Source organism: Budorcas taxicolor, chromosome 16, assembly GCF_023091745.1.
Source record: "Budorcas taxicolor isolate Tak-1 chromosome 16, Takin1.1, whole genome shotgun sequence".
NCBI classification, from domain to species: domain Eukaryota; kingdom Metazoa; phylum Chordata; class Mammalia; order Artiodactyla; family Bovidae; genus Budorcas; species Budorcas taxicolor.
In genome coordinates, this window is record NC_068925.1 from 62,065,756 (window position 1) to 62,090,544 (window position 24,789).

At 36.7% G+C, this 24,789-nt stretch overlaps 1 protein-coding gene across 1 annotated transcript in view; it reads left to right on the forward strand.

Annotated features, from left to right (window-relative positions):
* Positions 1-11,604: 11,604 nt before the first annotated feature.
* CEP350 (centrosomal protein 350) overlaps positions 11,605-24,789 on the forward strand; it is a 125,753-nt gene continuing 112,568 nt past the window's right edge. Inside the window, exons 1-5 of the mRNA XM_052653926.1 lie at positions 11,605-11,677; positions 12,700-12,746; positions 16,112-16,226; positions 17,051-17,210; positions 21,503-22,125. Coding sequence (XP_052509886.1) covers positions 11,605-11,677; positions 12,700-12,746; positions 16,112-16,226; positions 17,051-17,210; positions 21,503-22,125 — 1,018 coding nt within the window. The remainder of the gene's footprint in view (positions 11,678-12,699; positions 12,747-16,111; positions 16,227-17,050; positions 17,211-21,502; positions 22,126-24,789) is intronic.

Sequence of the window (24,789 nt, forward strand, 5' to 3'; positions counted from 1 at the left end):
TCTGGTTCCTCTGCCTTTTCTAAAACCAGCTTGAACATCTGGAAGTTCACAGTTCACGTATTGCTGAAGCCTGGCTTGGAGAATTTTGAGCATTACTTTACTACTGTGTGGGATGAGTGCAATTGTGCGGTAGTTTGAGCATTCTTTGGCATTGTCTTTCTTTGGGATTGGAATGAAAACTGACCTTTTCCAGTCCTGTGGCCACTGCTGAGTTTTCCAAATTTGCTGACATATTGAGTGCAGCACTTTCACAGCATCATCTTTCAGGATTTGAAACAGCTCAACTGGGATTCCATCACCTCCACTAGCTTTGTTTGTACTGATGCTTGCTTTCTAAGGCCGACTGACTTCACATTCCAGGATGTCTGGCTCTAGGTGAGTGATAACACCATTGTGATTATCTGAGTCATGAAGATCTTTTTTGTATAGTTCTGTGTATTCTTGCCACCTCTTCTTAATATCTTCTGCTTCTGTTGGGTCCAGACCATTTCTGTCCTTTATTGAGCTCATCTTTGCACGAAATGTTCCCTCAGTATCTCTGATTTTCTTGAAGAGATCTCTGGTCTTTCCCATTCTCTTGTTTTCTTCTATTTCTTTGCACTGATCATTGGGGAAGACTTCTTATCTCTCCTTGCTGTTCTTTGGAACTCTGCATTCAAATGGGTATGTCTTTCCTTTTCTCCTTTGCTTTTCGCTTCTCTTCTTTTCACAGCTATTTGTAAGGGCTCCCCAGACAGCCATTTTGCTTTTTTGCATTTCTTTTTTTTGGGGATGGTCTTGATTCCTGTCTCATGTAAATGTCACAAGCCTCCGTCCATAGTTCATCAGGCACTCTATCTATCAGATCTAGTCCCTTAAATCTATTTCTCACTTCCACTGTATAATCAAAAGGGATTTGATTTAGGTCATACATGAATGGTCTAGTGGTTTTCCCCACCTTCTTCAATTTAAGTCTGAATTTTGCAATAAGGAGTTCATGATCTGAGCCACAGTCAGCTCCTGATCTTATTTTTGCTGACTGTATAGAGCTTCTCCATCTTTGGCTGCAAAGAATATAATCAGTCTGATTTTGGTGTTGACCATCTGGTGATGTCCATGTGTAGAGTCTTCTCTTGTGTTGTTGGAAGAGGGTGTTTGCTATGACCAGTGCATTCTCTTGGCAGAACTCTATTAGGCTTTGCCCTGCTTCATTCTGTACTCTGAGGCCAAGTTTGCCTGTTACTCCAGGTATTTCTTGACTTCCTACTTTTGCATTCCAGTCTTCTATAATGAAAAGGACATCTTTTTTGGGTGTTAGTTCTAAAAGGTCTTGTAGGTCTTCACAAAACCGTTCAACTTCAGCTTCTTCAGCATTACTGGTTGGGGCATAGACTTGGATTACTGTGATATTGAATGGTTTGCCTTGGAAATGAAGAGAGATCATTCTGTCGTTTTTCAGATTGCATCCAAGTACTGCATTTTGGACTCTTGTGTTGACTATAATAGCTACTCCATTTCTTCTAAGGGATTCCTGCCCACAGTAGTAGGCAGGATATAATGGTCATCTGAGTTAAATTCACCCATTCCAGTCCATCTTAGTTCGCTGATTCCTAGAATGTTAACGTTCACTCTTGCCATCCCCTGTTTGACCACTTCCAATTTGCCTTTATTCATGGACCTAACATTCCAGGTTCCTATGCAATATTGCTCTTTACAGCATCGGACCTTGCTTCTATCACCAGTCACATCCACAACTGGGTGTTGTTTTTGCTTGGTTCTACCCCTTCATTCTTTCTGGAGTTATTTCTCCACTGATCTCCAGTAGCATATTGAGGACCTACCGACCTGGGTAGTTCATTTTTCAGTGTCCTATCTTTTTGCCTTTTCATACTGGGATTTCTTTGGAAGGAATGATGCTAAAGCTGAAACACCAGTACTTTGGCCACCTCATGCGAAGAGTTGACTCATTGGAAAAGACTCTGATGCTGGGAGGGATTGGGGGCAGGAGAAGAAGGGGATGACAGAGGATGAGATGGCTGGATAGCATCACTGACTTGATGGACGCGAGTCTGAGTGAACTCCAGGAGTTGGTGATGGACAGGGAGGCCTGGCGTGCTGCGATTCATGGGGTCACAAAGAGTCAGACACAACTGAGCGACTGAACTGAACTGTTCATGGGGTTCTCCAGGCAAGAATACTGAAGTGGTTTGCCATTCCCCTCTCCAGTGGACCATATTCTGTCAGACCTCTCCACCATGACCGGTCTTGGGTGGCCCCACTTGGCATGGCTTAGTTTCATTGAGTTAGATAAGCTGTGTTCCATGTGATTAGATTGGCTAGTTGTATGTGATTGTGGTTTCAGTGTGTGTGCCCTCTCATGCCCTCTCGCAACGCCTACTGTCTTACTTGGGTTTCTCTTACCTTGGACTTGAAGTATCTCTTCATACCTGCTCTAGCAAAGCGCAGCCACTGCTGCTTATCATGAAAGTGGGGTAGCTCTTCTTGGCCGCCACCCCTGAGCTTGGACATGGGGTGACATTAAGTACTCGTGAATTTTCATTAACTGAATGAATGATTGTGTGTGTGAGGATAAGTGCTGTAGAAAGTGAATAAAATGGTATGGGAAACACATGAAGTAGTAATTCTGTTAAGGGACTGCCTGGGAAAGATTTATCAGAGATGATATTAGAGGTTGGTCTTGAAGGGTATTACTGCTAGAGAAAATTTAGGAAAAGAAGATATGGAGATAATGAAAGTTTCGATGTTTAGAGAAAGCGTGCTAGGTATAGCTGTTTGACAGGAGCAGTTGGTATACTGTGACAATAGTGAGGGGTAAGACTAAATTAAGGGTTGTGAGGAGTTCAGACTTCCATCGTGCTAAGGGATTTGGAACTTTATCCTACAGGTGATAGTCACTGAAGAGTTATAAAAGTAGAGTTGCTAGGATCTGTTATAGAAAGGTAACTTTGGTTGTAGTATGGAGAATGTTAGGAGCGGAATAATTTAGGAAGCCTTTTTATTATAATTTAGGCTAAAGATGATGCTGTAACAGAGGCAAGGGGAAGAGAGAGAGAAATTAGAAATATCTTAAAGATTTATTTTTCAGCATCTTTGTAGAGGCATGTTTTACATATTGTAACAGAGAAACATCTTAAAGTTAGCATTGACTTGGTAACTCAGTAAATAATGAAGTGAGGAAAAGGCAGGGATGTCAAAGTTGAAATGGATGCATGGTAATCCCATTTGCTAAGAGAACAAGAAGAATGAATCATTTTGAATATAGATGATAATGAATTCGGTTCTGAACTCGATAAGTTTGAAAGGCCAGTTGAACTTGGAGGTACACCATCAAGTAGACTGAAAACTTGGGTCCAGAGCTCAGACAATTCAGGACATAAAAATATGATGACGTTTAGGAAGTAGTTGAAACCATGAAACTGTGAGTTTGCCTGGGAACAAGGAGCACAAAAAGAAGATGCCTAGGAATGGAATCAGGAAGAAATAGAAAATATGAACAGATTGATTACTAGTAATGACATTTAACCAGGAATCAAACGTCTCCCAAGAAACAAGAAGTCCAGGACCAGATGGCCTCACGGGAATTCTGCCAAACATTTAAAGAAGAGTTAATACTGTCCTTCTCAAACTATTCCAAAAAATTGAAGAAGAAGGAATACTTTCAGACTCATTCTTCAAGGCCAGAGTTACCTTGACACTAAAATTAGACAAAGACCCCACAAAATAGAGGAAGGAAGGAAGAAAGAGAAATTGTAGATCAATATTACTGATGAACATAGATGCAAAAATCCTCAACAAAATATTAGCAAACCTTATTCAGGAATACATTAAAAGTAAACACCATGATCAAGTGGACTTTATTCCAGAGATGCAAGCATGGGTCAGTATCTGCAAATCAATCAACCTGATACATGACATTTAAAAAAATGAAGAATAAAAATCACACAGTCATCTCAATAGATGCTGAAAAATCATTTTGACATAACATAGCATCCATATATGATACAAACTCTAAACAAAGTGGGTATAAAGGAAATATACCTTAATGTAATAAAGGCTGTATATGACAAACCCACAGCTAACATTATACTCAACAGTGAAAAGCCCAAAGCTTTTGTTCTAAGTTTGGGGACAAGATAAAAATGCCCATGTCTGTCACTTTTATTCACATAGTAGTGGAAGTCCTCCAGTTCAGTCGCTCAGTCATGTCCGACTTTGCGACCCCATGAACTGCAGCATGCCAGGCCTCCCTGTCCATCACCAATTCCTGGAGTTTATCCAAACTCATGTCCATTGAGTTGGTGATGCCATCTAACCATCTCATCCTCTGTCATCCTCTTCTCCTCCTGCCTTCGATCTTTCCCAACATCAGGGTCTTTTCCAATGAGTCACCTCTTCGCATCAGGTGGCCAAAGTATTGGAGTTTCAGCTTCAGCATCAGTCCTTCCAATGAACACCCAGGGCTGATCTCCTTCAGAATGGACTGGTTGGATCTCCTTGCAGTCCAAGGGACTCTCAAGAGTCTTCTGCAACACCACAGTTCAAAAGCATCAATTCTTTGGCACTCAGCTTTCTTCAAAGTCCAACTCTCACATCCATACATGACCACTGGAAAGTCCTAGCCACAGCTATTGGACCAAAAAAAGAAAAAAAGGCATCCAGATTGAAAGGGAAGAAATAAAACTGTCACGATGTGATGATGTGATACTGTGTATGGAAAACCCTAACAGCTCTACCAAAAAACCGTTATGCATAATAAATGAATTCAGTGAAGTTTTAGAACACAAAAGTAATATACAGAAACCTGTTACATTTTTATACAGTAATAATTTTCAGAAAGAAAAATTAGGAAAACAGTCCCATTTACAATTGCATTAAGAAAGAATATACCCAGGAGTAAATTTAACCAACAAAGTGAAAGACCTGTACTCTTCAAGCTGTAAGACATTGATGAAGGAAATTAAAGGTGACACAGATAAATGAAAAGAGATACAGTCCAGTGTTCATGGACTGGGAAAATAATATTGTTAAAGTCCATACTACCCAAAACAATCTGATGTAATCCCTGAAATGGCATTTTTTACAGAACTAGCGCAAATAATCCTAAAATTTGTATGGAACTGCAAAAGATAGTAAAAGAAAAGTTTTGACAGATTAGATTCTCTTCTTCCTATGAGGAGATTTTTTTTTTTCATTGTACTTATTCCTCACTGATTCTTTTTTCTATTTTTATAGAAAATGGTGACATATGTATTATATATTCTTAAGTGAAGAACAGATCTACTTAAATAGATTTTATTAATAACACTTACTTATTGGGCATGGGATAACCGTGGATTATGAAAGGTGAATTATTGTCAAATTGAAGTACTTCATGATACTGGACATATTATAGAATTTAATTAAAATTATAATTGTAAACCTAAGCTAGGATTTGGTTATTTCATGTTATCTGAAAATACTTTAGGAGAGGGGAGAATAAATTGGAAGATGGGGATTGACATATACACACTACTATATATAAAATAGATAACTAAGAAGGACCTACTGTGGGCTTCCTTGGTGGCCACTTAAGTGGCAGGAGACATGGTTTCGATCCCTGGGTCCAGTATTCTTGACTGGGAAATCCCATGGACAGAGGAGCCTGGTGGGCCACAGTCTCTGGGGTTGCTAGAGTTGGACATGACTTAGCTACTAAACAACAACAAAGGACCTACTTTATAGCTCAGGGAATTCTATTCAATAATCTGTAATGGCCTATTTGGGAAAAGAATCTAAAAAAGAGTGGAGATATATATATATGTATAATTGATTCACTTTGCTGTGCACCTGAAACTAACACAGCATTGTTATTCAGCTATACACTAGTAAAATTTAAAGAAAAGAGAAAATACTTTCAACTGAAGTTTAATATATGTTGAAAAAGTATTTGAGTGTACAGTTTGATGAAATCTTACGAACTGAACACACCCAAAATGTCAGCACCCAAATCAGTTCAGTTCTGTTGCTCAGTTGTGTTTGACTCTTTCCGACCCCATGGACTACAGCACACCAGGCTTCTCTGTCCATCACCAACTCCTGGAGCTTACTCAAACTCGTGTCCATTGAGTCGGTGATGCCATCCAACCATCTCATTCTCTGTCATCCCCTTCTTCTCCCGCCCCCAGTCTTTCCTAGCATCAGGGTCTTTTCAGATGAGTCAGTTCTTCGCATCAGGTGGCCAAAGAATTGGAGTTTCAGCTTCAACATCAGTCCTTCCAATGAATAGGACTGGTTTCCTTTAGGATGGACTGGTTGGATCTCCTTGCTGTCCAAGGGACTCTCAAGAGTCTTCTCCAACACCACAGTTCAAAAGCATCAATTCTTTGGCGCTCAGCTTTCTTCACAGTCCAGTTCTCACATCCATACATAACTACCGGAAAAACCATAGCCTTGACTAGATGGACCTTTGTTGGTAAAGTAATGTCTCTTTTTATTATGCTGTCTAGGTTGGTCATAGCTTTTCTTCCAAGGAGTTAGTGTCTTTTTATTTCATGACTGTAATCACTATCTGCAGTGATTTTGGAGCCCCCCAAAATAAAGTCTCTCACAGTTTCCATTGTTTCCCCATCTATTTGCCATGAAGTGATGGGACCGGATGCCATGATCTTTGTTTTCTGAATGTTGAGCTGTAAGCCAACTTTTTCACTCTCCTCTTTCACTTTCATCAAGAGGCTTTTTAGTTCCTCTTCACTTTCTGCCATAAGGGTGGTGTCATCGGCGTATCTGAGGTTACTGATATTTCTCCCAGCAATCTTGATTCCAGTTTGTGCTTCATCCAGTCCAGCGTTTCTCATGATGTACTCTGCATATAAGTTAAATAAACGGTGACAATATGCAGCCTTGACGTACTCCTTTTCCTATTAGGAACCAGTCTGTTGTTCCATGTCCAGTTCTAACTGTTGCTTCCTGACCTGCATACAGGTTTCTCAAGAGGCAGGTCAGGTGGTCTGGTATTCCCATCTCTTTAAGAATTTTCCAGTTTATTGTGATCCACACAGTCAAAGGCCTTAGCATAGTCAATAAAGCAGAAAGAGATGTTTTTCTGGAACTCTCTTGCTTTTTTTGATGATCCAGCAGATGTTGGCAATTTGATCTCTGGTTCCTCTGCCTTTTCTAAAACCAGCTTGAACATCTGGAAGTTCACGGTTCACGTATTGTTGAAACTTGGCTTGGAGAATTTTGAGCATTACTTTGCTAGCGTGTGAGATGAGTGCAATTGTGCGGTAGTTTGAGCATTCTTTGGCATTGTCTTTCTTTGGGATTGGAATGAAAACTGACCTCTTCCAGTCCTGTGGCCACTGCTGAGTGTTCCAAATTTGCTGGCATATTGAGTGCAGCACGTTCACAGCATCATCTTTTAGAATTTGAAATAGCTCAACTGGAATTCCATCACCTCCACTAGCTTTGTTCATAGTGATGCTTTCTAAGGCCCACTTGACTTCACATTCCAGGATGTCTGGCTCTAGGTGAGTGATCACACCATCGTGATTATGTTGGTCATGAAGATCTTTTTTGTATATTTGATTTTGCCAATTCAGTAAACAGTATTATTAGTACCTCAAGCCCTTCCTTGCTACAATTCTTGTCACCCTCCTCCAAAAGCATACATAAGGAAAAAAAGAAAGAAAGAAGGCATAAATAATGGTCATTGTCAGTTCTAACAGAGTAGATTAATTTTGCCTGTTTGATGTTTTATAAAATGTATACAGTGTGTACACTAGTTTCTTGCATTCTTCACTTAACACGTTTGTGATGCTGAACTGTCTGGTTGTACGTAGTTGTGATTAGTTCATTCTCATTTGCTAGGTGGTGAATATACTGTAATGCATTTACAGGTTGAAATTCTGTATAAATGTCACACTCTTTATATTTAGTCATTACTTTTGAAGATGATTATTAATAGGGCTGTTATTTTGAAGCAGATAGATTCTTTTTTTTTTTTGGCTGCACTCTTTGTTGTGGCACAAAGACTTTTTCCGGTTGCTGTGTGCAGAGGCTTCTCTATTTGTAGAGCATGGGCCCTAGAGCATGGGGGCATCTCTAGTTGTGGTGCACAGGCTTAATTGCTCTGCAGCATGTGGGATCTTAGTTCCCTGACTGGGGATCGAACCTGTATCCCCTGCCTTGGAAGGCTGATTCTTAACCACTGGACCACCAGGGATGTCCCTGAAGCAGATTTGTTTCTTTTTGCTGATCTCCGCTGTCTCAGCTTTATTGGCATTCGCTCTTAAGCATAGAAATTTTGGATGTATATGCAGGTTTTGATTATTTAATCTGTTTCTGCTTCCCATTAGAAAATTGATCATTATTATATGTTTTACCATTTGTTTTAAAATGAGGTCTGCTCAAAGAAAACTTTTGTCTAGTCATTGACAGATTATTTAGTAATGTAGAATGGCTCATGTTTGTTTTGGAGAAGGCAGTGGCAACCCACTCCAGTATGCTTGCCTGGAAAATCCCATGAATGGAGGAGCCTGGTAGGCTGTAGTCCATGCGGTCGCTAAGAGTCAGATACGACTGAGTGACTTCACTTTCATGCATTGGAGAAGGCAGTGGTAACCCATTCCAGTGTTCTTGCCTGGAAAATGCCATGGACGGGGGAGCCTGGTGGGCTGCCGTCTGTGGGGTGGCACAGAGTCGGACACGACTGAAGCGACTTAGCAGCAGCAGCAGCCGCATGTTTGTTTAATAATCATTTGACGCTTAACTAGACCAAAAGTATCTTTATGAGAAGGACAGTGAAGTGAGTTTTTTTCCCCAACTATATTGGTAGCTCTGATTAAAGTTTTTATGGTTAGAATAATTTTAACTATTGGCATATTTATTGATTTTTAAATTTTTACTGTTCTGTTTTTAAACACCTAGATTGACTTTGCTAGAATCATGTTATATAATCTATGAAATTTTTATTTTTAGAAAATTTTTATTTTTGGAACCTTTTTTGAAGTTTTTCCAAAGAAATTTATAAATCAGGATTGTTTATTTTAGGTAAAAGTAACACTCTTAAAAATTAATTATACCTTTAGTTTTTCATGTTTGGACTTAGTAGGTAGGCTTTTCCTTTTTTATGTAAATTAGAGTCTTTAATAATTATGATATTGAACTGCCTTTACAGACATTGAAAAAAATTATTTTTATCAAATATGACAAAGATTTAATATATTATTTATAATGTAAGGACTCAGCAAATCAATAAGAAAAACTTTAATATCCTGGTAGGTTAGTGGGCAAAGGACAAGAAAAGATAGTTCACAAGTGAAGATCTAAAATTAAGATCTATGGCAGAGTGTTTAGTCCTTCAAACAATCTACTAAATTCAAATTAAAGAAACCATTTTCTGGTACAAATGAACTTACTTACAAAACAGAAACAGACTCACAGATTTAGAGAACAAACTTATGGTTGCCCAGGGGAAGGATGGGGGAAAGAAGAGATAGATTGGTAGTTTGGATAGATGGGTAGTTTGGTAGTGTGTGTGCGCTAAGTTGCTTCGGTTGTGTGTCTGACTCTTTGTCTGCCAGGCTCCTCTGTTCATGGAATTCTGTAGGCAAGAATACCAGGGAGTGTTGCCATGCCCCCCTCCAGGAATCTTCCTGACCTAGGGATCAAACCCATGTCTCCTACACTGGCAGACGGATTCTTTTCTAGCGCCACCTGGGATGCCCAGATGGGCATGTACACACTGCTTTATTTAAAGTGGATAACCAACAAGGACCTACTATATAGAACTCTGCTCAATGCTATGTGGCTGCCTGGATGGGAGGGCAGTTTGGGGGAGAATGGATACATGCCTATGTATGGCTGAGTCCCTTCACTGTTCACCTAAAACTATCAAAACATTGTTAATCAGCTGTACCCCAATACAAAATAAGAAGTTTTTAAAAAGCCATTTTCTTCCCTAAAAGGAGTATAATTAATATTCCTTAATGATCAACAAAAGTAAAAAGCATAGTTAATACTAAAATATATTAATGAAACTGATCAGCTCATATTATTGTGAATTGGAAAACAGTTCAACATTGGATCTCTAAAGTAACATGTTCTATATATTCTTTAGTTCAGTTTTTGCATACTTTGTAGATCCTGTTCTTGTTGAATTATCCAAATGAGCAAACATTCATATATACAGATATTTTCATTACAGTGTTATTTATAATAGAGAAAATGAGTCATATTATTGTACTGATGATCTCTTGTTGGATTACTTCCAGGATGGCTCATTCATATGGCTGTAGGCAGGAACTAAGTCCAGCCTACATCCAATGAGAAGAAAATTAAGCTCCACTTCTTGAAGAAAGGAGTATCAAAGAATTTGTGGATGTATTCTAAAACCCACTTCAAATGTCTAGCATTTAAATAGGACACAAAATTGAAATTATAGTGATTACAGTTAAAAAAAAAAGATAAGTAAAAAGAACAGAAGGGATCTTAATGATTGTGTTAAGATTTGGAGAGCATAAAATTTACCATATTAACCATTTTCTGGGATTCAGTTTAGTGGTACTAAATACACTAATAATAATATGCAGTCATAGTAACCATCCATCTCTAGAACTCCTTTCATCTTGCAAAAATGAAACTCTATACACATTAGACAATAGCTTCCTATTTTCCCCTTCCCCCAGCCCCTGACAGCCGCTATTTTACTTTCCATTCCTATGATTTGGACTATTCTAGGTATCTCATATAAGTGGAATCATATAGTATTTGTGTTTGTAACTAGCTTATTTCACTTAGCATAATGTTCTCAAGGTAGCGTAATGTTCTCAAAGTTCATTTATCGTAGCATATGTCAAAATATCCCACTTCTTTAGTACTGAATAATAATGTTTTATGTATATACTGAAAGTGAAAGTGAACTCGCTCAGTCTTGTTCGACTCTTTGCGACCCCGTGGACTCTAGCCTACGAGGCTCCTCCATCTGTGGAATTTTCCAGGCAAGAGTACTGGAGTGGGTTGCCATTTCCTTCTCCAGGGGATCTTCCCCAGCCAGGGATTGAACCCGGTTCTCCCGCAAGCAAGCAGACGCTTTTACCGTCTGAGCCACCACACTACATTTTACTTATTTTTTCATTTGTGTATGGACACTTTGGTTGCTTTCATCTTTTGACTGTTGTGAGCAGTGCTGTGAACAAATATCTCTTCAAGACCTTGCTTTCAATTCTTCTGTGCTGGACCATATGATAGTTTTCCTTTAAATTTTTGAGGGACAACTGAGCTATTTTCCATAGCAGCTGTACCATTTTACATTCCAACGAACAGTGCACAAGAGTTAACAGTTCCTTCACATCTTCATTAACACTTTTGTTTGTTGGTTGGTTGGATACTAGCTGTCCTAGTTTGTGTGAGGTGGTTATGATACAATTTTTAATGGTTTAGTTTTCCAAGCAAAAATAAAGTTACTAAATTATCAGGAACTCTTAAGAGAATATAAAGATAGCTTTTAGAGATGACACAATTCTTTTTTGACTTTCACAAAAGGCAAGATAGGGCATCTTCTTCACTGATATTATAATGTTGATTTTCAGTGAATGCTGATGATGTGCTTGCAGGTAAATTGGCAGGATGAGGAGCAGCAAATCAAAAGAGGTGCCTTTACCAAACCCAAGGAGCTCTCCAAGCACGGATGCTATTCAAGGTATGATTTTTTTTCTAAACTGAACTTAATGCTTTGTTTAGGTCCTGTGCCTAAGATGTTGGGCTATTCAGTAAATAAAAATACCCATATGCTTTGATTTATAACAAATGGATAAATGCTTTTTAAAATTCAGTTTCATTTTAAATATACGATATACTTTACCTTCAGAGGCATACAGTAGTAAACTGCCATGTAAAGCAATACATTCTTTTTTAAAAAGAATCAGTATATGTAAAGTTAGTTATATATAATATTTTACAGTAAATTCTGACTTAATGTCAATAAATGATACTATATAGCTCCTGATATAGTTATAGACCTGTAGTGCACAGATTAAAAAGTTATAGTCTCATTGAACTTCTTGTTTTCAGTGATGCGTGGGGGTAACTTTAATTTAGGACTTGATTATTTTGAGGGACTTTGACAAATGAGTACATCTGGAGCAAGATAATTGGGTTCGTGAGGGACCTGGAAATCATGTCACATGAGGAGCATTTAGAGGAGATGAAAATATTTATCCTAGAGAAGGCTGACTCAGGGGAAATATATAGACTCTTTGAATATATACTCTTTGAAGGGCTATTGTCTGAAAGAATGAATAGATGTTACCTTTGTTTCTACTAGTAGGTTGAAGTCTGGAGTAGTTTTCTGATCTTTTCATATCATAACATGAAATGCAGTATGGCACTTAACAGTGTATTTGTTCAGCTCATTGGGATAAACTGAGGACACTGCTAATTGTTGGAGATGTAGATGGGGGTGTTAGTCTAGCTGTCCTATGGGATCAGTGTCCTCGGGGGATCAGTGCCCAATACAGCTCTAAACCATGTATTGGGAAACTAGGCTTTACAGGATGGGAGAAGAATCATATTTTGGCTCAATGTAATAAAGCGCTTGCTGGAGAACAGTTCTGCCTAATAAAGTGGTTCTCAGACTTTTGAGTGCATTTGGGAGCTTATTAAAATGCAGATTTCAAGGTCCACTTCAGAGATCCTAATTCAGTAAATATTAATGTTGCCCAGCAGATAAAACCGCACCATGGGATGCACTTTCTCAGACCAAGGCTGCTGTAAGTAATTATAGGTTCCATTTCTTTCCTTGTAGTTTAAAATTTTCTGTTATGATTGAGTAGATTAAAATTCTTTTCTATAGTGTTTTTTTATGAGAAAATAGTTAAACTTTTCAATATGAAAAGTTATATACTATGTTACAAAGTTAACGTTAGTGACAACTATTAGATAGTAAAGCAGTAATTAGGACATCAAGTATCAGAAACATTAACACTATGGCATATAAAATATTAAACTATGTTGTGTTATTTATTCTGCTTTAATTTACTCAGTTGGTATGTTGAGATGAAGGTTTAAAACATAGAATTTATTAGAGAAGGTAGGACTGTGTCTGTGTAGAAAGCTCATAGAGAGGAAATGAAAGGGACAGCTTTTGCTTGAGTGGACTGTGAGTCACCTGCTGGTTTTCTGTGGCAGTAACAGGCTATTTTCTCTTAGCACTGCTGAAGAAGAATGATTATGGGCCACCGTTCTCATTTATATTCTGTCCAGTCTTGTCTGGAGTTTAGGAATCCAGGTTTGTCAAGTGATACATAGCTCTTTAAAGAGAGACCTTTTCCTTTTCTTCTTCATTTGCTCTCTAGGCAAATTGCTCTTCTAATATATGTTAGGTTGGTATAAAAGTAATTGTGGTTTTTGCATTAATGAAATTTGCCATTTGATTTTGGAATACACTCTAAATGTGGTTATGTTATACATCATTTTAACGTGCATTTCTCACTTTATGTTTTTTTTGCTAATGACTTATATTACTTGCTGCTTATTTTATATATTTTTTAGACTATGGAAATTATGTTAGACAAAATGCAGATTTGAGTGATTTTCTTATTCGAGTTCAAAATGGGTCATTTGAAGCAACAGAGACAGCTGACAACAACAGTGCTTTTGGATCAAGAACTGCTAACAAATGTACAGTGTAGTGGTAGTTCAAGAAGTTCTGAAAAGGAAACAAGAAGCTTGAAGATTAAAGAGCATAGTGGCCAGCCATCAGAAATTAACACGACTAATTGAGAGCCATCATCGTATTGATCCTTATATAACTGTGCAAGAAGTTGCTGAAGAACTCAGTGTTGTCCGTTGTACAGTCATGCAGCATTTGAAGCAAATTGGGAAGGTGAAAAAGCTCTATAAGTGGATGCCTCGTGAGCCGACTAGAAGTCAAAAAAATCGCCATTTTGAAGTGTCTTCTCTTATTCTGTGTAACATCAGTTGTATTTCTGATTGAGAATCCATTTCTCAATCGGATTGTGCCATGCGACAAAAGGTAGATTTTATATGACAACCAGCGACAACCAGCCAAGTGGCTGCACCGAGAAGCAGCTCCAAAGCACCACCCTAAGCCAGACTTGCGCCAGTAAAAGGTTCTTGTCACAGTGTGGTACTCTGCTGCCCGCCTCATCTACTGCAGCTCTCCGAATCCCAGTGAAACCACCACCTCTGAGAAGGATGCTCAGAAAATCGATGAGATGCACCCAAAATTGCAACACCTGCAGCCTACCGGTATTGGTTAACAGAAAGGGCCTAATTTTTCTCCATGACAGCGCCCAACTGCATGGTACACAAACTGCACTTCAAAAGTTGAACGAATTGGGCTACGGAGTTTTGCCTCATCCAGATACTTAACCTGACCTCTTGCTAACCAACTGCTACTTCCTCAGTATCTCAACAACTTTTTGCAGGGAAAATGCATCCACAGCCAGCAGGATGCAGAAAATGCTTCTTAAGAGTTTGTTGAATCCTGAAGCACAAATTTTTATGCTACAGAAATAAACTTCTCATTGGCAAAAATGTTTTCATTGTAATGGTTCCTATTTTGATTAATAAAGATATGTTTGAACCTAGTAATAATGATTTAAAATTCACAGTCTGAGGGCTGCCCTGTTGGTTTAATGGTAAAGAATTCACTTGCCAGTGCAGGAGACACAGGTTTGATCCCTGATCCACAAAGATTCCACATGCTGCAGAGAACAGTAGCTGAGTTCGAGAGCCTGGAAACCACGACTACTGAAGCCCTTATGCCCTAGAACCTATGCTTCCCAACAAGGGAAGCTGCCGGAATGAGAAGCCAACACACCACAACTGGAGAGTAGCCCCCGCTCTCTGCAACTCGAGACTCAAGTCCACGCAGCAATGAAGACCCAGGACAGACAAAAATAAATAAATAAAATTATTTTAAAAAGTCACAGTCTGAACTGTAATTATGTTTGCACCAACCTTATATATATGTGTGTGTGTGTATGTATATATATTTATATATTTGTCTTATTTGTTTTGTATTCTACCAGAATTCAAGTCATCTATTTCTTAACAGTATAAATTTGATACTTTCTATCCTATAATCTTTTGAACTGATTTGAAAGTCAGTCTGGAAAAGGTACTATAACCTAGATTTGTTCATAAAGCAGAGTCAGATTTTGGGTCCATGAATGTAGCAGTCAGCATATATGCTTCGTGAGCATTGTACATTTATAATATAAGAATAGTTTTTATCCCCAATTAAATTTAGAGGTAAACTAACTTAGAGCTGAATTGTTAATAGTTGTTTTTTTTAAAAAAATTATTGGGTTTTTAAAAATAATTTTTAGGGGTAATCAATGGTTCATAATATAAATGGGGGAACAGTCTGATATAGAACTATTAATATATAAAGGATTATTCCAATTTTGTGAGTACATTGCACTGCTAAAATCTGAAAGAAGATAAATCAATTTTACACAAAGTTTTTATCTCTTTGTGGTAGAATTTTGGAATTTTGATTATTTTTTCTACTTTGTTCTGTTTTCTCCACGTTTTCTCCTGTAAGCATTTAGGAGAAAATACTTTTTAAAATCATTGATGATTATATCAAAAGACAACTGTAGTGCTTGGAAACCTGAATTTATCTTATTAACTTTGTCCTTATTGTAAAACTTATTTTGTGGATATAAAATGATAAAAAGTTGTGGCAACTTAAATAATCCTAAATTTTAGTCTAGAGGAATTGTTCTTTCCTCATTTTTACTTATAAAACACATAGAATATGTAGAAATGCACAAAATACGTAGCATAATGATATGCAACATACAATGTCAGAAAATTTACTGCTTTTAAAAAACTCAACAATTAAAAAAACACATCAACAGGTCAAATAGAAAACTCTTGGTATTCTATAGACGTTTTTATTTTTGTGTCCAAATTTGGGTAGCATTGGCCAATTGCTTAAGTAGTAAATAATAGAAAAACTATATTGTTTTTAGTTAAAGCATTCCTAAGTTTTTTCTGCTTTGGAGAAAGTTGTTGGACAATATAATTTAAGTAATTAAATTGATGGTAGCTGGTTTAGAATAGAATTAACCTATTTGTTTTGATGGTGTTTAAACTTTAGCTGAGACACATTGAAAACAAATTGGAAGTAGCCCCTACGAGTACAGCTGTGTTTGATTCTGTCATGGATACCAAGAAATCTTCTGCAAGTGCTACCAGAAAAATTAGTAGAAAAGGTATGTATGAGGTGACTTCCAAAGATATAAATACATTAAATATGAGTTTTTGGTGTACTGGTTTGATTTCTCCATATAGGCCCGTGTATTTCCTTGTTCTTTTGTCAGAGACGAGATGCTTCATCAGCATTTAGTTTTTTCCTTTGGTGCTGAGTACTTATGAAGCAGCCTCGTATTCAGTGACTGTAGACGACGTTTTCTCCATCTTTTGCTCAGAAACTTAGCACCACAGCATCACCTTTGGCAGTGAGTTTTCATTTGTTAGTGAGAATTTGATTTTGAGCCTTTAGGGTTATATGTGTCCTTTTTTTAAAAAAAATTTTACAGGTATTTTAGTTTGAAACTTAGTTGACTTAAGACTTTTGTTTTTCGGGTTGGGATTTATGATCAAAATTAGAATATTTATCTTACAAATACTATCATAAATTGACTCTGTCAATATTTTCTTTGGTTACCTTTCATATATTTAATTTTCTGGTTGCATAATTAGTGGAATAAACCTGCAGATTAACTGAAACTATGATTCGTTTCTATAATCTGTGAGTCTTGGGTTTTAGCTGATGCATCTTTTTTGAAGTGAGAGCCTTTGACAAAAGGAATTTTTTATTTAGAATTTTACTTTGTGTTGTTCGCTTAGAATGCAGTCTTTCTCTATAGATTGAGTTACTGTAATAATAGAACCTGAATTTTTTTTTGGTCTACTTGTATGATATCCAGCTTGAGAGTCCAGAAACAATAAGATACCTAAGTTATTAAATGCTAGCCACGTTCAGAGACAGTTGTATTTTATATCATATGTTTTCATAGATTTCCTTTTTCTTCAGATGGTAGATACCTGGATGATTCTTGGGTTAATGCTCCAGCCTCCAAATTTTCTAAATCACGAAAAGAGAAATCTCGTAGTCCTCTCAGAGCTACCACCCTGGAGAGTAATGTAAAAAAAATTAATCGTGTGGAGTTTCGTGACCCTTTGGTTTCTTACAGGTTAGTGTGGGTGTCCTTTTTTTTTTTTTAATTATCTATAGAGTTAACCTATAGTATTTGTACTAATATTATAGTTTATTTTCTCAGTTTTTCATCACACTCTGAATCTAGTAGTATTACATTTTCCATTTTCCAAAAAGGTAAAGCAAAATCTTTTATATTATGAAATGCTAACTTTCTGTTCTTTTACAGATTGAATATTTGGGGAGAAGTAGTAATATTTGCTCCAGACCACTCCATTGTAATATGCTTCCTACAAACAAATTATTCAGTTTCTGGAAGTATGGCTTTCTTCTCCCTTATATCTCAGATTGGGTGTTCTACACAGTGGTCTTCACATAGTTTAGTTTTCTTCTCTTTTTTGAGTTGGAGGGGGTTAGCATTAATCAGTTAACTAAAATTTCTTTCTTCTGAGAATGTGAGTTGGTTTATTGTTTGTGTTGCCAGTGGTTCCTTTTAACACTTTAGTTAGATGTTCAAGATTGATGAATGAATTTTAATATATGAATAGTATAAAATGCTTTGCATTTTTGTTAGCTAATTTAGGATATTCACCAGATAAAATTAAAGAGTTTTGTATTTGAGGGACATTTTAACTACTGATAGAAATATGTTCTTGCTGTTAGGATAGCAAATAGTATTAAGTAATAGATACTGAAACTTATAGTTTCTTGTTTCATTTATATTCATTTTTTAGTATTTTAAAGTGTCAATCAGTAAAGTAAGGAGTTTTTAACGATGGTGCTTGGAAATACTTAAGTTTTTATACTTGCTGTTGTTCAGTTGCTAAGTCATGTCTGACTCTGCGACTTCATCAACTGCATCATGCCAGGCTTCCCTCTCCTTCACTATCTCTCCAAGTTTGCTCAACCTCATGTCCATTGATTCAGTGATGCCTTCCAACAATCTCATCCTCTGTTGCCCCATTCTCCTCTTGCCCTCAATCTTTCCCAGCATCAGGATCTTTTCCAATAAGTTGGTTCTTCACATCAGGTGGCATTCAGCATCAGTCCTTCCAATGAATATTTAGGGTTGATTTCCTTTAGGATTGACTGGTTTGATCTCCTTGTTGTCCACGGGACTCTCAAAAGAGTAGTCTCTAGCACCACAGTTCAAAAGCATCAGTTCTTCATTGCTTAACCTTCTTTATGGTCCAACTCTCACATCTTATATTTGAGTTAAAAAATTTGGGTGATGAAGGTGAATTATGCTTCCCTGGTGGCTCAGCGGAGCTGCGGGTGATGTGGGTTTGTTCCCTGGTTCGGGAAGATCCCCTGGAGGAGGGCATGGCAACCCACTCCAGTATTTTTGCCTGGGGAATCCCGTGGACAGAGGAGCCAGGTGGGCTACAGTCCATAGGGTCACAAAGAGTTGGACACAAGCAACTTAGCATGCAAGCATGTAGAGGTAAATTATGGGTTTGATTTTCAGTGTGTTCCATTTGATGCAATTTTAAAATATCTAGGTGAAAATATTCAGTAGGCAGTTGGATGTTTGGGTAGGAATGTGTGTGGAAAAGTCGATGCTGCAAATATAAATATGGGAGTTGTCAGTAGCATTGAAGTGATAAAAGTGAAAAAAGTAAGAGAAAAGGCCAGGGACTTAATCTGGGTACAAGTGCATAGTTTAGAAGAAGGAGAAAGGGAAAATTTAAAAGAATAATGAGATGCCTAGAAACATAATCACTATCAGAATTGAAACTAAATTACTGTTTCTATTCTAATATTCTTTCTGCAAATAATACTACCTCACATTTAAAATTGTGTAAATTATGTATATTTTAAGAAAAGAAACAAATACCCATAGGATAGCTGTGAATAGAACACCCTTCACCTGGCCAGCTCCATTCATCATCTGAAACTCACCTTTTATCACCTTCTGTATGAAACACTGCTGTATTTGTTTCTACCCCATTTCATTTCCTAGCTTATTCAGCCCTTCCTCTGTGCTTCCCAGGTGGCACTAGTGGTAAAGAACCTGCTTGCTAATGCAAGGGACAGAAGAGACTCAGGTTTGATCCCTGGGTTGGGAAGATCCCCTGGAGAAGGGCATGGCAACCCACTTCAGTATTCTTGCCTGGAGAATCCTATGGACAGAGGAGCCTGGCAGGGTAGTCCATGGGGTCATAAGGAGTCGGACAAGACTGGAGCGACTTAGTACCACCTGTGCTTCCTCTGTTGGAGCATTTTCATGCTGCATTATATTTCGATTAACTGTGTGCCCATTACATGACTTATGTAAAACTACAAATCTGTCTTATTCCCAAGCCATTGTCTTAATGCTTGTCATTTAACTAAGTATTTTATAGATATTTTTCCAGCATTTTATTATGATAATTTTCATATTTATAGAAAAGTTGAAAGAATTGCATAGTGAACATCCTTATTCATAGTAGATATTTAATGAGTGAGTGAAAGACTGTGTGAAATTACTTCTTTTTTTTTAAGTTCATTTATTTTGATCTCTCTAATTTGGCTCTTCTGGGTCTTAGTTGTGGCATGCTGAGATCTTTAGTTGCAGCATGTGTGAACTAGTTCCCTGACCAGGGATGGAACCTGGCCCCCTTCATTGAGAGTGCAGAATCTTAGCCATTGGACTACAAGGGTAGTCCCTACTTTACTTTTTTTGGTTAATTTTCTTTCCCTTATGATTAAGACATGTAGGTAACCTACCATTTTATACTTTATTTTATTCTCTGTTGTTTAGTCGCTAAGTTGTATCTGACTCTTTGCGATCCCATGGATTGTAGCTTGCTAGGTTTCTCCGTCTGTGGGATTTTCCAGGCAAGAATAGTGGAGTAGGTTGCCATTTCCTTCTCCAAGGCATCTTCCTGACCTAGGCATAGAACCGCATCTCCTGCATTGGCAGGTGGGTTCTTTACTGCTGAGCCACCAGGGATTCCTATTTTATTCTCTGCATGTGCTGATTTTAGACCTTAATCATTTCAACAGTGAGTTGTTGCAGTCCGGTCGAGATAGTGAAAATAATTGAATTTAGTCTTGATCTCTAGTGGAAGCTGCAGAACTCAGTTCTCAGCCCCTGTCTTATTTAATAATCAGCCTCTCAGAATAGGGTCTAATTTTTTTGAGTCATGGACCCCAGTGAGAATCTGATGAAAGCTATAGACTGTCTCTTTAGAAAAATGTACACACTTGTGTACTCATGATAGCTGCAAAATTACCATATTTTGCTGTAATGGAGTCATGACTTTAATCATCTTTGTGATATTTAGAGTTTTATGCCTAAACTGAAAGATTTAGATCAATAATATAGAATGGCACCATTAAAGTGAACCACACATATGTAATTTAAATATTTTTAGTAGTCACATGCACACACCCGAAGATGTTTTACGGTCTTTATTCTTTAATTTTTTAAAGTCTGGTCCGTAATTTACATTACAGCACATCTCAGTTTGGATTAAGCACATTCAAGTGCTCAATTGCCACATGAGGCAAATGTCTACTCTTTCAGAACTTGGAGGTCCAGATGATTGTAATGTTTGTGTCTGTAATTTTGTTGGGTCGTTTTTCATGTCTTCTTCCTACTGCTGAGGCTTGTCTTCATTAATCTCCCTTTTAATAACTGCTTCTGTTTCTAAAATATAACTTACTAGAATGATACATAAAATCAAAACAGTTTCTGAAGGAATGCTTTTGCTAGTGTTTTGTGAGTAGAGGATATGGACTGTGTGAGGCGTGCTTTGGCTGTGTCCAGTCTTCTTTGCCTACTCTGGAATTTCTAGACATGCTTTACATAATTTGAAGCTGCCAAAAAAGTAGTCTGTAGTTCAGAGAGATTTAACTTTACTAACCACATTTATTTGGGGGTGAATGTTTATTGTACTTCCATTTTATTTCTACTCCCAATCTGTTAATTTCATACACTATTTAGAAGTTATATATGTGAAATGCCAGAATTTGAGAACTTTTCCCTGTAGTTCTTAAGATTTTATGGAGAAGTAAAATGTACATTTTGGTAGTAAGTGTCAAGTGAATATCCAAAGTCAGATTGTAATTCTGCTTTCTGGGGTTCTTAAGGAAATCGCTGCATGCATCTTTTGCATAGTTTTATAATATGCACATTATGATTTAGATTATTTGCCATAATCTAACCTTTGATACTCAGGAGGCACTGAGCATTGAATTTTAATAGTATTAATGATTATCTTGTTATTTCTAACCTACTAGAGGGTCTAGGTTTTGGGGTCTCTAATGTTTAGAGTTCTCCATTCAGTTTGTATGACTGGTTTTTGTATTCTTTATTTAAAGCTTATTATTTTTTAATAATAGGGAAGTCCATGGCACACCATCCAGTATAAGTCCCAGCCATTTAGAGTCAAAGCATGTATATTGTGTGGATGTTAATGAAGAGAAGCCTGAGAGTGGGAACCGGCTGATGTGCAGTCGAGAAGATCGGAATATACTTTGCTGTGATTTTGAGAGCTCCCAATCATCTGCCGTTGATGACACAGTTGTTAGGTTTTTAAATGATCGACCAGCAATTGATGCATTGCAAAATTCTGAATGTTTGATTAAGGTGGCAGCTGCTGTGAGAAGTGATGAAGAAAAACCTAATAGAACAAAAGGAAATGAGAACGCTTTGAAGTCTTCTGTGTGTACCATGGGCCATAATATTGATTCAAAAGTGTCACGGTTAACTGACTCTTCTCCGTCTTCTACTAGTACTTGTAATTCCCAAAGATTAGATATCCTAAAGCGACGACAACATGATGTCAAACTGGAAAAACTCAAGGAGCGGATTAGAAAACAGTGGGAACACTCAGAAGAAACAAATGGCCAGGGCCAGAATCTGGGTCATATTGACCATCCAGTAATGGCTGTTAATGTTGATAGCTCAGTGACAGCAAAAGTCAGGAAAGTGGCAGCAGCACCACCTGCTCCAACATATAAAGGTTTGTAATCAGTGTTTACATCTTCTCTTTCCCTGCCTCCTTGTCTCCCTGTTTCCCTAGGATGGATTGGAGTAGAGAGGATCATTTAGAATAGGGGGTGATTCTCAAATGCATAAAAAAATTAATTCAAAGTGCATGCTAAAAATGCAGATTCAGATCCTTCAAGAGGTTCTTTTAGTTTGAGACCTACCATACAAACCTTTAATAAGTTGAACAAAGGAAAAAATAAAAATTAGTATAAATTTCAGAGAAGTGAAAGAATATTGCTGTTATTCTGCCATTGTATTTCTATTGTTATTAGAAATTCTTTTAAAAGCAATGTTTGAAAAATGCTTCAATCACTGCTAGTCAATATTTGGTTACAGAATATCTTGGCACTGACATTTTGATCCTGTTTTGTTAATCTTAGAATTTTGGCAGGGGTTTTCTCCATGTTTAAGAAAACAATAAATCAGATTTCCATTGAGAAGATGCTTTTCAGAGAGAATTTCTGCTTTCAGCCCAACTCAAGCTTTTTATATATGGTGGTTTTGCATTTTTATGTTCCTGAAATTATTTTCACAGGGTCAGGGTCATCCATGTAAAATTTTGATTCATTGATGAGATTAGACTTTTGTCTCAAAGTTCCTACCATTCTGGCCTTTCTTTTGCAGATATTTTTTCAAGTTCAGTATTTATAACTGTATGAAGATCAGAATATAATCAAGATTGGTTTATTCTGTTAATTTTAAGAGAACAAATTTAACTATCTATAGTTTGAACAATTTATCTGTTTTTTTTGTGATATATTTGCTACTAATATTCATTATGAATTAAAGATAGATATTAGCATTTTATTCCAGATAATTTATGATAAAATTGTGGGTAATTCCCTTAATAAAATTCTTTCTTATCCTTCTAGTTGTTTGTGTGCCATGTAGAAATTGTCCACATTGCTGACAGAGCTGTTAGCAAATGATGGGGTCAGAAGTTCTTGCTGGTTCTAAGATAGTGATTATACAAAACTTTGGCTATATTTATATGTGACCCATTAAATGCAGATTGTACCTTTAAGGTTTGTTCATTCTAGAAGTCAAAGTCTGTGGTTTCAAAAGTTCTTCCACTAAAGCAGAGTTAAGAGGTTTGATTTGAATCTGTGTTTTATTTAATAATTAAAAATCTAAAAATTAAGAAAGCAACCTTAAAGAATCAGAGTGAAAATTTTAAGTATGACTTTGAGTTGTGACTAGATTTTGCATATTCCTTTTATTACTAGTTTTAATAGTTTAGTTTCCATCTTAAAATATATTATGAATGTAACTTTTATGAGGTTAACTAATGAAATATAGTATTCATTTCAGAAATCATAACAAAATATGGTTTCCAGTGGTATGCTGAGCGGTGGATTTATCTTTTCCAACAGTGAAGAACAGTTTTTTTGCTAACTTTTTGTCAGTGTAAATTAAAAGTATCTTAATATACTGTATTCTAAAGTGACATTTTAATTTCATTTGTTTAAATACTTAATAAATTCACTTGACTTGCAGTTGAAAAGACAAAAAAGACGTACATTGAAAGGCTGTATCTCTTGTGCTCCAGTCACCTGGTCCCCTTTCTGGAGGTTACTTGTGTTAATAATTTATGTATCATTCCAGAGATAATTTTCTCTTACACAAATGAGAGAGAGAGAGAAGAGAGAGAGAGAAGGAGATTTTTCTTTGTCTTTTTAATATAGTTGTTAGTATATGAAACCCATTCTAAACACATTACATTTATGTATGTATATGTTTAAAATTTGAAGTAGTGAACACAGTGGTTCTTTCATTGTTTTATACTTAGTGGTTTACATATCTTTTTCTTTCTGGTTTAAATGTCCAAGAAGATTAAGCCTATATTGATCATCTGTATTTTATTTCAAAACTTAGTACAGTGTCTTGGACACAAATGCACAGTAAATATTTTATTCTATTCAGTAAATTCAATTAGTAAGGAAAAATGTGCACAAAGAGAATGGAAATAAAAACTGGGAAACAGAAAGAGAAACTGATGTAGATACTGAAAGCTGCTTAAAGTTAACTTATAAGTAAAGATGCAAATATAAAGAAAGGCTCCCATAAAGATAAATGTTTCCTGAAGAGAAGAAAAAGTGATAAGGTTGAATGTAGAGAGATGGAATGAGGGTAAGAAATGTTGGGAGGAAGATAGGTTTACATGGAATTGCCACACTTTCTTGTTATAAACTGTAGTTTGCAATAGACTAAACACTGTGTTTATAAACTTTTTGTTTATATAGCTATAAGCATAGCTGTGTGTGCCCTGTGGTACAAATTTCAGGTAAAATTAAGCTTATGCTGTTGTCTTAACAGCTGAATAGATTACTTTCTATTAGACATGTAATTATTTTACCAGTAACATTTTATCTAGCACTTTTAAAGTGCTTTTACCAATTTTTGACTCCATTAAATTGATTTAATTTTTATAAAATATTTAATGGCAATTCTTTGGTAAGTTGAGCCCGTTTGAAAATACAGATCTTTTTACTATTCTGGTTATCATCCATATTCATTACTTTATCTTTTTTTCGCAAAGTAACATTTTAAGTTTAGTAGGTTTCTTAAGGAATAGTGATGAATTTGAAGTAGGAAATTAGAATGATAATTTCTAGGAAATAGCACATGTGTAATG